The sequence below is a fragment of the Trachymyrmex cornetzi genome, unplaced genomic scaffold (assembly GCF_001594075.2).
Source record: "Trachymyrmex cornetzi isolate Tcor2-1 unplaced genomic scaffold, Tcor1.1 scaffold83, whole genome shotgun sequence".
NCBI classification, from domain to species: domain Eukaryota; kingdom Metazoa; phylum Arthropoda; class Insecta; order Hymenoptera; family Formicidae; genus Trachymyrmex; species Trachymyrmex cornetzi.
Genome location: NW_017300169.1, coordinates 2,681,679 through 2,696,049, shown reverse-complemented (window position 1 = coordinate 2,696,049; position 14,371 = coordinate 2,681,679). Strand labels below are relative to the sequence as shown.

At 32.8% G+C, this 14,371-nt stretch overlaps 1 protein-coding gene across 1 annotated transcript; it reads right to left on the bottom strand.

The window, feature by feature from the left end:
• Positions 1 to 3,227: 3,227 nt before the first annotated feature.
• Positions 3,228 to 5,572, bottom strand: LOC108768891 (solute carrier family 2, facilitated glucose transporter member 1). The gene is made up of 3 exons (XM_018519567.1): positions 5,033 to 5,572; positions 4,379 to 4,779; positions 3,228 to 4,031 (listed from the first exon to the last, which is right to left on the bottom strand). The coding sequence occupies exons 1-3, from the start codon at positions 5,481 to 5,483 to the stop codon at positions 3,684 to 3,686; spliced, it is 1,200 nt and encodes a 399-aa protein (XP_018375069.1). The 5' UTR covers positions 5,484 to 5,572; the 3' UTR covers positions 3,228 to 3,683.
• Positions 5,573 to 14,371: the final 8,799 nt, after the last annotated feature.

Below are 14,371 nucleotides of genomic sequence, written 5' to 3'. Positions count from 1 at the left end.
CGGAACGAAATGGAACGATACCCGCGCCTCGTCGCGTTTTCGACCTCACTACGATTAGTCGTGCCCGGTTGGTATTGGAGATCGTTATTTATTTTCTACGATAGACTAGTATAGAAATTATATATAGTATATTAAAAAATAGAAAATTAAGACGCTAAAACATTCTTTTCGCGATATATTGCGGTTGATTTGCGACAGCAGCGCTTTGTGCACTCTACCGTGTAAAGATTTCTTATTTATCTCATCGCAATAATTGAGAAACCGATTAATCGGTAAGCGGTAAAAGAGCGATCAATAAATTCGAATCATAAAATTGTCATTTGCAATAAATCATTCGACGGAATTCTTATCAGAACTTATCAGAAGCTATATTTTGGAGTTTCAACATATTTGAACATATTCAACAAATATAAAATTTGCTGTACCACATATATGTATAAAATAGTTTTTCCTATCTTACGTTTTAATTACTAGCCTATTATAAGCGCGCGCTACTTAAATTAAGCAACCTTTAGTTTATCTTGATTCTTACAAACTGATCTATAATACGATATGGTTAGATATGATAATAGATATCAATTTATATTAAATTGACATGAATCCCTAACGAAATGATGTTTCAATTGTTATAAATGATCTTTTTGTGACAGAAGAAAATCATTTAATTTCAAGACATTTCAATCGGTGACCTTTTATACTGCAAATTTTGAATACAGACAAAAAACATTAATTATTTTTTCCTTCAAATTTTAAGTTTTTAATCGGAATCAACGACGTATTTGAAAACCCTTTACTCAGATTTGGTATCAAAACAACCGCAAAAATTCGATTTTGGAATCCGCCAATTCATAAACTTTTTAACGCTACATTTCGTCGAAATCGAGCGACTTTTAGCATTTTTGTGTACTATATTGGTTTAGCCATTTTGAATTTTCTAATTTGATGTCTGAATTTGGAATCAGTGATTCCATAAATCTTTTAATGCTACATTTCGCGAAAATTAGCAGGCTTACTTTTATAATTTGCATATTTTTGTCTGCCATATTTCAAATTTTTAAACAGAATTCTGGCCGCTTCATATTTTTTATTAATTTTTTAATATCTGGATTTAGCACGACACTTGCAGAAAATGTGTCGTGCTGATTGCTTATAGCAGTTTTAACGACAGTTCTCTGCTATGCTACATTTCGCTAAAATCGAAAGACTTCGAATATTTTCATAACATTTCCGTCCGCCATATTAGTCAACCATTTTGAATTTTCTAATTTTGTGTTCGAATTCGAAATTAGCGACCTCGAAGATCCTCTAACACTACATTTCGCAAAAATTGGAACACTTTTACCATTTCCATAACATTTCCTCCGTTATATATAATTAGTTTAGCTATTTTTTATTTTCAAATTTTTATTTCGAATTCGGCATCAACGACCCCGAAAATCCTTTAATGCTACATTTTGCTAAAATTGGAGGATTTTTAATATTTCTGTAACATTTTTATCCGCCATATTGGTTCAGCCATTTTGATTTTTCAAATTTTGGGTCCGGATTCGAAATCAGCGATAGGATTGTATAAACATTATAAATATCGTTGCATATAGAAGATTTTTAAACGATACGAGTAATTTAAAAATACATATATTTTGCTCTTGATATTCCTTTTTATTTGGATGATATTGGCATCGAGTATTATAAAACTATAACACATTTTGTAGGCAGGCATATGCATAGGGATGCTAAATTCTGATGTATTGTCACAATTATAGTAAACAATTTTTCATGTACAAACGATAAATTATAGAATTTAATGTTAATTATTCCTTTTGATTAGCAAGAGTCTACAGATTTATTTATAAAAAAATCATCTAAAATGCTAATTGCGTTGCAAAAACTTATATGATAATTAGCGATCAATTAACTAAAAGATAAGAGAATCATTATTATTTACAGTTTTGCGACAAGTTGAATCATTTGCGATTAACACACTTTGCATACATTGTTCATACTAGTGTGGATAACGTACTAAATCATACACATAACGTACTAATCATATACATAATAAAAATGAATCTCGATTGATCAGATTTTTTTTCAAATGATATATTTTACACAAAGTAGATAAAAATCGATGATTTATTTAACGAATTATCAAACTTAGATGCCTTTTGTTGTACAATATATATCATCAATAAGTTTTAATATACATATACTAAAACTGGTTACAAATGAGTATTCCTTGAGAGATACGGAAAGATACAGCGTAAAAATAAAACATTGTATCCATCTGCTGTTTACGAGATAACGATCAGCGTAAATTCCTGAGTTACGTTCAGTATATCGCACGTTTCCTTTCACATATATGTATACACCATTAAAATTAATCTAAATAATTTAAAAATATGATGTTGATATAGTCTTAAACACATTAATCAAATCTACATGCATACATAAATATAACTATTACCTACGCTATGCACAATACTAATCTTTACATATCTCTGGATTTATTTACAATTATCCTAACATCATTCTTTCCGTTCTCGTTCGAATAAAACTTGCGTGTTTCAGTTTACGTATAATAAAATATTCTTTAAATTTTTATTATAAATTATTTCATAAAAAAGCAATTGATACGTACGCTCTTCATTTATCGACATAATCAGTTCAATTCCTTTTTTAACAACAGTTTTTAAATTCTTTTACAATAACGTGATGTAATATGATTCGATAGGAGGAACGCAAGTTTTTCATGCGCTATTGTAAAACCGTTATTCTATAAAATTGTACTCAATTATTAATTTCTTTAAAATATGGTATATTCACGTGATATATCGCATTAAAAATTCGCTTAGCAAAGCGGTACGAATCTGTCGATGTAAAATAAATCGTAAGAGTTGGATAATAAAAATAAAATCAACCAGCGTATAAGAGTCTTCCAAAAGTACTCATACAACACAGTTTTTCAAGGGATGTCGTAAGGACATCTACGTCTTAAGGACGTCCTTAGGACTTTTCTCAGAGAATTGTATTGTGTGGGTATATTCCGTCTACAGGTTTTTTCATGACTAGAGTTATGGTCTTTCGTACTCGTACAAGTAATGGCAAGTAATATATTATATTGTCCCTAAAGCAAGGAACAAATTATTGTTCGAAAAGAACTCGTGAAAGAATCATGTTTTCTAAGCTGTTTCGCATCATTTCGATTGTTCTTCTCTCGCGACTTTTTCTTCGCTAGACGCAATACATAGGAACTAATTATAAGATTAAGTTTACAATTTTAAAGCCCAAGGCGAAATCATGTGCGCGTGTTCGTGCGACTCGACTTGGAACACAGTTTCCGAATTAAAGAAATTAAAAATAAAATTTAAAAAGTAGAATAATTAAATAACAAAAAGTTAAGTTTTCCGGATTGGCACGATATTGCAGGATGTAACTACGTCGAATACATCGTAGTACACATCATGATTATGCACAAATATTCACCGAGTATCTTTTCGATGAATTTTGATATTGCGCGTGGATAGAATGTTGGAAGCGCGTTAATAGATCATAAAATAGTATGTACCATTTTCGCGAAACCGTTGAATTCTTCGACACAGAAAAAGAAAAAGAGAAACGAACGCACTTATATTCATTCCTGCTGCATTTTGCTTTTGAGAAAATATTTTACCCATTTTTTGTATTCCTCACTGATACGATATTTGCCTAAACATACTGCTAATCTCCTCCATAGTTTTGTTCTTCGTTTCCGGCACTTTCTTGTATATAAAGAGCGTAAAGAACAACTGCAACGCCGCAAAAATGATGAACACGTAAGCGCCTAGTACCTCCTGCAGCGGCAAGAAACCAATGCTGACGATGAAGTTTGCAGTCCAGTTGACGGCGATGGCGATGGAGGTAGCGGGTGGTCGGGCGGATTGATTGAACAACTCTGACACCAGGAACCACGGAATACTTCCTGGTCCAGTGGCGAATAGGACGACGAACATGATGACAAGCACAATCGAGAAGTATGCTGCTGCGCGTGAGGTTTCCTACAATGTACAAATAAAACATTTAATTATGATCTCAAATTAATTTAGTTAGTCAAGATATAAAACAACCCTCAAAGTCTTTTCAAAGAAAAAACTCTCATTAGCCTGTTCTCTATTTATATTTTGACATTCTCGAGAGTTTATTTGTATTTCTTTTCAAAAGACTTCGAGAGTTGTTGTATATATCTTGATTAACTAAAGAATAAGAGTGCGGTTCACTTGGCGCTACAAATGCTTCGAAGCTTTTGATTGAGCAATTGGAAAAAAGAATTTTTCCAAGTGATCAATAAAAAAAATGCTTCGGAGCATTCGTAATATCAAATTGACCGTAGTTTAAGAATACTTACAGCGAATACGAGACAAATGGCGAGTAGAGCGGTATCCACGAACATGCCGGAAAATCCGACCAAGAGTAATGTTTTTCTGCCTGCTTTTTCTACTAATACTAAAGAGACGATGGTCATTAAAACGTTCATAGCGCCAACTCCCATCGTGGCGTTCTGAGCGGCATGCTTGTCGAGTTGCGCCATCCTGAAGATCTTCGTTGAGAAAAACATGACGGCATTTATGCCGGATAACTGCTGGGCGAACATAATCATGATCGAGATGAATAACGGGATACGAAGCGCTGGATTTACAAAGAGTTCGCGCAGAGTGACCTTCGGCACCAGTTTCACCGACTCGTACTCTGCTCGCATTTCTTCCATCTCGTCATGAACTTCGATCGTGCCACGTAACCAGGACAGCGCTATTAAGAAGAAAGGAAAAACGATAAATATGAAAAAATGAACTCGGACAAAGCCGACAAAGTGAACAGATCGGACAAAGGATTTAAATTTATTATATGACGCATAAAACGACAGATTAAAAGAAGACAATTTATGATTTCGAGGAATGCTCATAAATTCCTTTCAAAAAGTATCACTTTTATCCTTTTAGCTTTATAATTCGCGCTTTACATTCGCTATTTGTACGACGAAATAAATTATATTCCTTCCTACCTCTTTGTGCATCCATGTCCTTGCCGCGATTGAGCAACAGGTATTTCGGACTCTCGGGACAGAGAGGCAGCGTGCATATCTGGAAGATCGCTGGTACGATCGTCAAGCATAGTAGCAACGGCCATTGTTCGGCAGTACCAAGGACTTGCTCCAGACCGAGAATTTGCGATACCAGAATCGAAATGGTGATGACTAGCTGGTAGACGGTGCCCACGGCGCCACGTAGATGCACGGGCGAGATCTCAGCTAGGTACATCGGTGCCAGGCCAGCATTCAGCCCGGAGTTTATACCGATCAGGAACCTGCCGATGATTATCATTTCGTAGCTCTTCGCCGCCTTGGCGCTACCTTCGAAGATCACAGTCACCAGGACCAGGATATTGTTTAACAGCAAACCGCCCTTTCTGCCGAAGCGATCCGCTACCCAGCCTATCATGGAACCCCCTATCATTCCACCGACGCAAAATATCGACACCGCCAACGACCAAATTAACGTCACTTCCGTTTTTTCCGTTGGGACGCCCGTGCGGTTTGTTTTCAGGTCTTTGATCCAGTCTTCGATAAGCTATAAACGTTAGAACATTTATTTAATAATTTTCATAATTTTTTTCACTCGTTATTTATTTATTTTTTTCCGTACATCATAAGTACTTTACTATCATATTATTGGATGGATTCGTAATTCTAACATAAAAATACAATTTAGACGATATATACTTCTTACATGGATAAAAAGATTTCTTTGAATTTAATAAATGTTATTGAGTTAAAATAAATTTGTTATTTGGAATGGTTCAAATAAACAAATGATGTTTGAATCAATATAAGTATGATTGTTTGAATTAGAAACAATGTATATCTTTATCCTAAGTACATTATTTGTTTGAACAGATAATGTCTATCTTCGGCATTCGCGTGATCAAACTGTATGGCACAAACATAATTGATATAGCACATAGTAATTTCGGCCAAAAAATGTAATCGTTGTTCTAAGAAAGCAATTATTTGCGTGGAAAAATCTCTATCAATATATTTTGTTATTTTTAAATAAATAATTTGTTTCATTGTTTGTATTCAGTGTAATCAAATAATATATTATATTTGATTGAAAGATATTACTTCAAATAATAATGTTATTTCTGTCAAGCAATAGAGATTTCTTGAATGAAACAACAAAATTTTTATTCAAACAAATAATATTTCGTACAAGCATATGTTGTTTCAATCAAATAAATTTTAATCAAATATATAATTTAAAAATAAATTTCTTATAGGAATACTAAATCTAAAGAAACCTTTTTTTCTGTGTATATATTAAGAAAAAGTAAATGTAACAGTTTGGACAAATGTTCTTGCAAATGGGTCAATATAAGATGTTGCAAGAATTATATATATATATATAGATGGGAAATCTTATCTTAAAATTATTACAGGAAAAATATGTATTTTTATCTTATATTAAATATGTTATTTTGATCTTATATTAAAAGAGAAAATATTTATGTATAATTTTAATTAATTTTCTGATTTTAAATTTGAAGAGGAATATTCCTTCGAAAAATTCTTGTAAGGAATATTCTTTTAGCATTTTCGAAATGACGTCGTTATATTTCTTCTTGAAATGCAAATATCGATATCAGACGTATAGTCAGGCATATTGAAGAAGTGATAAATATTCAACGCGCAAGTATAATATTGCCTACTGACTTTTAGCTGTCAAATCGGAAAAATCGAATATCTGTCGTACAAATAGTGAACCGCGAAATATTCGCGAGAAATATTATTTTATTAAATAAAATTTTCGTATATCTTTATGTTTTATTTTCATTAGAGTATCTCGCGTATATATATTTATTATATATACGGATATGGGAAAAGAAGAAACGTTTCTAACGTAAAAAGGAAGCCATCCCATTTCATAGAGATCGAGTTTCTTTCGTATCTTCTAATACCGGAAATACTGCTACTTTTGCGCAGAGACGTGCATACCGTTCTTCTCACATACGGCATCTCGAAGTCGGTCGACTTTATCGTCATCCTGAATGAAAGCTTTCCTTACAAAGACACGCACTTTAGATCACGTTCCAATATTTCACTTTCACCAATCGACATACACGCGATAGACGAAAGAATTACATGCGTTATATCGGATCGTTTGTTTCGTAGTTAAGTCTTAATGTTGTGTCGTTCTCCAGTATCTCAAGTATCTCGGAACATGTGCCGAAGACTGGTGAGTTGGTATTCTCGCTGGCCATTCTTATACTAGGAGACCATACAACACGCACACATACACGCGTACGCATGTGGAGCATATACATCTTTCCATTTGGAATATACACACACATTCCATACGCATACGTATGTGTCGCATTATTTAACACGGCACTACGATGTACGTACATTACTTAATGATCTTTTTTTTTATTGAGTTTGCATAAGTATAGTATATGATGCGTACTCACTCGCACACATCATTTCCATGGAGAACCGACACTCCGTTATCGTTACACGCGAGAACTTTCAATGTGTGCTAAACAATGGCGTAAACCGCGTAAATTAAGTATATCCTATTAAAATTTTTTTTTATGCGAATTTGTTTCTATGCTCGGTGTTCAATTAATTGTACTAACATTAAAAAAAGAAGTAAAAGACAAATCGCTAACGAGAATTAATTATTTAACATAGATATGAATTTCTTTCAAATTACCTTCATTTATTTTTTGTGGATTATTGTAATTTACTCACTGTTAGGTTTTGCGGTCGCTGTATTGCATTAAATCTTTAATTAATAACATTAGTATCAAAATTATAGAAGAATAACTCTCGAACTAAAAAAATGAAATAATTTCTTCTCTACATTTCACGACAATTGCAATTGGAGAACGTAGAAAATGCATGGATGGATCACATCACAGGAATCGCAAATGAAGCGCATCATCATCATATTATTCCAAACGAGTATGTTTACATATGCATAGCACTTATATAAATATTTATCAATGCATTTTTGACAATGTTGTGAATCTTCTTTGACGTCGTCAGTCCGATAGCCGAATGCACTTGGTACGCAGATATACGATAACAACGCTATGTACTATGCACCGAGACTGTATTCATTGAAAAAAATTCTGTTCCGTCAGATCATACACTGGACTTTAAATTCTGTTTACAAAATAAGTAACAATTGCAACTTATCTTCTACTTGCTTCTTGTTCAATTTTTCCATTCTCTTTATCTCTCAAAGCTCTGCAAGAGCATAATATGCTCTAATAATCTTATTTAATTTCATCCGAATATGAATATGCGAAAGAGAGCAGCAAAGTAAACAAATCTATTAAAGCGTTTACATTGCGATAGTTGTCCACTTTACAATTTTGTGTCTTCGATCTTTATCTATTTGAGATAATTCAATTCTTAAAATAATACGAGCCAAATTAGACCTTGTTTAGCTGGACGGTCGAGCTAACAATAAATAAGCTTAGAGATAGATGCAAATCGTTCGAATGTTAAACTGGTAGTATTATAATGTTGGATTTAAGAGGGTATTCTACTTTGTCGGGTCAAAAAAATCGATTTTTTTATTGCATTTTCGGAAAGTTGATAGCCTTGAACATATATGCCGTTCATATAGAAATAATGTACAATAACTGAGTTATTCATTGTTTACTAAAATGATCCGCAGGCCTAGTCAAATGATAATGGAATCGACATCTAATACAGTATTTTTCAACCGCGTTGACATAATACCTCAGGAACTAAGCGTCCGATCGACTTGAATTTTTGCGTGTCCATTTAGTATATGTTCTAGCTTTTATTACTGGAACTACGGAATTTAATTTACACGATATTATTCCATTTTATTATATAAAAAAAAACGAAACAAATTTATAGGTGAAAATCAATACCATTTCCCAAAACATTACCGTCTCAACAATTTTCAATTTTTTTCTTATATTCTAGTTCCAGTAATAGTGTAACTCTTACAATTTAATAATATCGTTGGTTTTTGGTTTCAGGTTACCAGAACTAACGGAATGATGTCAACGCGTCAAAAAGAAATTTTTTCTATCTTGCGTATTCACCGCGTATTTTTTTTTGTATGATACATATGGACACAAAAAAATAATTTTTAAATATCTATTTTATACAAATAAAGTTCCAAAAAGTTTCATATTAATATATTAATTTTCTTTTAAAAAAATTCCAGAATAATCATGTAATTTTTAGCCTTACAAAGGAGAATACCCTCTTAATAAATTAACGTTATACTGTGTATAACGACTGAAACATTCTCATCTTTCGTTATCTCGCGTTTTTATGCGCTGGTGCGAGTGAAAGATTCAAAGTTTGTATAACGCAGCGGTACTAAATTCTCGTCTCGTGATGCATCGTTCATTGGTCGCGTAATTTTTTATACGCAAATAAAATGAGATCTCTGTATAAACATTTTTCAAAAATTTGTTGAACTATATAAAAAATGATCTGTCTCACTGATAACATTTATATCATTTTTTTCGCTGATTTGTTACTTATACACGCACATACATTGTAAATGATAAAGTCCATGCATTGCATTTTAATAATAACGGAAAATGATATACAGTACTATAGAAGCACACAAATAGAAACGATCTCTCGGAAATGCAAAAACGAAGCGTTACGTAAAAGACATTTATAGGCACGAATCTAAATCCTGACAGTTCGTACTATTTAACATTTATTACTAATATGGCTGTGTATATTCTCGATTAAGGGAAGTCACAAGAAGAATCAATATAAAATTGTGTTGAAGCTCACTGTACTTATAGTGAAAATTGTTTAATTCAAACGAATTGGAACAGATTCACATGTTAAATGTGATATTAAATATCTAATTTCTAAAATATATAGACTGCTTTTAAAATCTGATCGAATACAAAAAGAGAATTTTATTTCAATTTATCTATGAAAGGAATAAATAATAATAAAAAATAAAAATATTCAATTATTGATCAGTCAAATACTTGACTTTGTAAATTAAGAAGCTACACATTCGCATTATACATTTTTATTAGATGTAATTGATCCTTAGAATTCACTTGATTTTTACAAGGACAAAACACAATGTTTTGTCCCGCAATTATCGTCGAAATATAAAAATATGCAATCAGGCGAAAAGTATAAATAACAAATGCTTACTTATTTCTTCGCAGCGATAACCATTCTATTAACCAATACATATCACGAAGATAGGGGCACGACTGAAGAGATTACCAATGCTAAAGCGACTCGCAATTTATTCCAATGCGACATAAAAAGTCGCCTTCAAATATTTAGCCGTTTCTGATGATTTATTTAATTTGAAGGTTACTTAATTTCCACACAATTATATTTATTTCAAATGCAGATATATAATGTATATTTAAGAAAACGTGCAAAATCACTGAAACGAAATAATTAAAAAAAAATAATTTTTGCAAAACAAACATGTGAAGATAGGAACGGAAGAGCTATTAGAACAAGTGTTAACTTAAACAGAGTTTTCAAGGCAAAATCAAGGCAAAACGTAAATTGATAACAAAATATGTTATTTTCATTTAATTTTGAGTCTTTAATGAAATCATTTTAATATAATCACGGCTATAAATGCCGTGTTTAATGTTAAAAACTGATAAATTAATGTCCGCACGCGAATCTGTGTAAGGGTGTCGACCCTAGACGCCATCAATCCACAATATCTCTGTGATGGAGTGCGTGTGTGTTATAAAACTGAGTGATATTGATCGCACACACGAGACAGTGGATAAAACCATCTAGATCATGGTCGGCGAATGCAACCATGAAACCTTGGAAACGACCTGAATCACATTTCTATGTTACCTTCTATCATCAATTTCCCCTTGTAATTTTTCGTATCACAATTTCAAATTTATTTTGCATTTTAAACAGGCTATTATTTTGTAACATAAACTTCTGTCAGTTTTTCTTAGAGAATTCAATTTTTTTAGACAGAGGATATACGTATTTATTACGCGGATAATCTCTGTTATAAAATTCATGAGAAACCTGTCAGAACAATAGAACACTTTTGCAAGTAAATAGCTGACAATGAGTTAAACAAGAATTTATTCCGCGAAATTGAATTTCTAATTCATCAAAGTGGAAAATTAGCTTTTAATTTGAAACTTTTCCGCCTGTCTTTTTGTAATAGTTATTTGAATGTTAAATTAATTTAATATTAAATTTAATTGCAAATGTAAATAAATTTATCTTTTTTTCTTTATTATTTTCTTACCGGTTCTTCTATCGATTAGAATTTACATTGTTAAATAAAAAGAAATCGAGTTTAAATTGCAGAGTTACACAACTTGTGATTTCAAAGATGTTTTAAGATTGATTTCTTCTCGATATAAGAAGAGTAAAATAACTCTTTATTTACCCAGATAGCACACAATATTTATAAAATATTTACTAAATATTAATAAATATTTATAAGGCTTATTTAAAATATTTTGTGGTCTTAGATTGCATAGATCATAAACATTTATTATAAAAATATTATGAAATATTTATTGTAAATCTTTTAGCGCTATGGAAATACTTATAGTAATAATACATTATAATCCAAATAAGAGATACTTAACAGAAATATTTATTTCTATTTATCATAAATATTACATTAAATATTTATTTCCCATCTTTTAATAATATTTCGAATAAAGCTTCATATAAAATATGTATAAAATATTTACATAACATTAAAAAAAAATAAATATTCCGTGCTGTCTAGGCGGTGTCCGCTCTATCATTGATCGGAGGTGACGCCTATGAACGGCTAGAAGCCGTTCTAACCAGTTCCAACGGTTGGCCAGCCGGGCATGCGTGCGTTGCGTACGAGCATTGTAATCGTATACGGCACAGCGGATATCCCATACACACGCATTGCGGTCACATGCGTAAGGGATATTCGGTCGTCGGATTTCTGCATAGCAAAGTTCCAGGTTGTGACGTATTCCGCGTCATAAAGAAACTACGAGCTATTCGTAGTGTGCATATGCACTCGTAACGAAATCCGCTCGCAACTGCATTGGCCGTGGCGAAGGCGTGTCGCCGCGCTATTGGTGCTGTCGGTGCATCCAACGGTCGAGCCCCCCCGAGAGAGCGGCGGCGGCGGCGACGACGACGACAGAAGCTTGAGCGCGCTAAAAATAACTCGAATACTCGCGTGAGCACGAGCGCGCCACCGACATTCGTCTAAACGTGTGCTGCCTGTTTTCGAGACGCCGTTGTCCTGGTTACCTCGCCAAGTCGCTAATTTCGACGTGCCACGAGACCAACGGCGAAAAGAACGCGCGCCCCCGTACAAGGTCCGCAAATGCTCTTGTCTCTTTGATATGGATGTCTAGCCCCGTTCCGAAACACGTACCGCTTTCCTACTCCGCTTTCTCTCTCTCTTTTCGCCCCTTACAATTTTCATTTCTTTCTTAACGATCAGGATAAATCTTGTACGAAAGAAACTTGATTAAAATAAGAGGCCTCTATTCCGTAACTTTTAATGACAGTGTCGGTGTCGTGGGTTTTAATAATATATAGTAAAAAGGGTTGTACAATAATAATATAACGATATATCGTTGTAAAAATTAGATAGGGACTCTAAAGTAATTTTCCACTCTTGAGAAAATATTAATGATTATTTAATGAGCGCCCCGCAAAAGTTTCGTATCGAGACGATAATATTGTGGATAAGATTTTACTGTTTGTGAAACTTTATTCACTAAAAAATTGAGATGCATGATATGCTAATTTCTATTGATAAGCCAGTACAACAAAAAACATAGAATTGCATCGCGCGATTTTATCTTTGTTATTTCTTTCAATTGATCGACCTTCTTGGCTTTCATTGTAAAGCAAAAAATGACGAAAAAAGATCTCGGATATCTTTAGAATGATCGGATGTTGCAAAGAAGATTGTTTTGTGGCACACTTCTGATTAATATGCACGTCCCTTATGGAGTCACAGAACGACCCATATGATACGCAGTGGAATGATAATGACTATTTGCACATTATGATAATCGCGTGTAATCGTCTTCTTGGAATTCTACGAAGATGACGATGCAACGCTAATCATTTTAGCTATATTAACTATTGTTCCGAAGTGTTACGAACACTTTAGAACGCAAAAGTCACGTGTTTCCAAGTAGAGAAAAGACTTAATTACCTCCCGTGTCATCCTGTTCCGCATGATTAACTTACTAAGCCGATTGCATTTTTTTTCGTCGGAGGACTTTTTATGAAAATTTCACGCACGATAATAGTATTTCGCTTCATATGCGGCGAAAATGGAGCCTAATGATAATAATAAGTTTCAATGGGAGCTTTCGACTAGCTCTTGTCACTCATACATAGTATTTAAGGAGCACTGACGAGGCACTTCCTCCGTTTTTGATTATTATCGAATCACAGCCAATCACCGTATAACACGAAGCTCCTTTGCAGTACATCAAACTGAAAAATCTCAACTTTTCGATACACCAAACCTCTGTTTAATATTTATTTATATAGAAAAATTAAACATAATATTTATGATTCGTGGATTTGTAACTCATGGATTTATTGATTTCTTCGCAATATTTTTACGATTTGAGTAAAAGGTAATTTTATTTTACGAAACAAAAATTTCTTCAATTTCATTAGAATTTGATCTAAATGATTACAATCAAAAGGCAAGCATTGAACTTTTAATCAAATTAAAGTTTCGTACAATAAAGTAAGAATTATTTTTCTTTCGTTTGTTTAATGTTTACTTAATTTTCTTTTAGCGACGCTGTACGCATTTATCTCAATTGCTTCAAAATGTAAACTTAAATATAAACATGTTGTGTGTTTTCAGGCAAGTATCGTACATATCATGTCACTATCTTGTTTTGATGCTTAAAAGATGTAATTATTACGTATATTTTTGTTTTATTTTATACATAAAAATTGTGAAAAATGAGAAAAAGGTAGATTTAGGGATTAAATTTGAGGGCAAACGAGAAGTTTACTGAACCGAACAAATCGATACAACTGACATGCTTCGGTCCGTTTGATTTCACTATACAACGTCTAAACTTTATATTAAACATTCTCTTAGTGACCGATGTCACAAGTTTCGAATATCTTTCATTTTTCCAAAACATATCATGAAATCCCGAGTTAATTAGAGTCATGAACTTTACATGGCATCTTCAATATTGTTATAAAATTTTAATGGAGCTCTATAATAGTTACAATCGTTAAATAATATATACCAAGTCGACCTTTTCACAAGTCGAGCTTTTATTTCAGTTCTATGGAAATATACATATCTAGTTTTGC

Excerpts from the sequence above, each read along its gene's own strand:
- LOC108768891 (XM_018519567.1), bottom strand. The coding sequence starts at position 5,483 with ATGATAGGGGGTTCCATGATAGGCTGGGTAGCGGATCGCTTCGGCAGA. Across the intron at positions 4,780-5,032 it reads GGACATGGATGCACAAAGAG|CGCTGTCCTGGTTACGTGGC; the intron begins GTAGGAAGGAAT and ends TCTTCTTAATAG. Across the intron at positions 4,032-4,378 it reads CCATTTGTCTCGTATTCGCT|GAAACCTCACGCGCAGCAGC; the intron begins GTAAGTATTCTT and ends TGTACATTGTAG.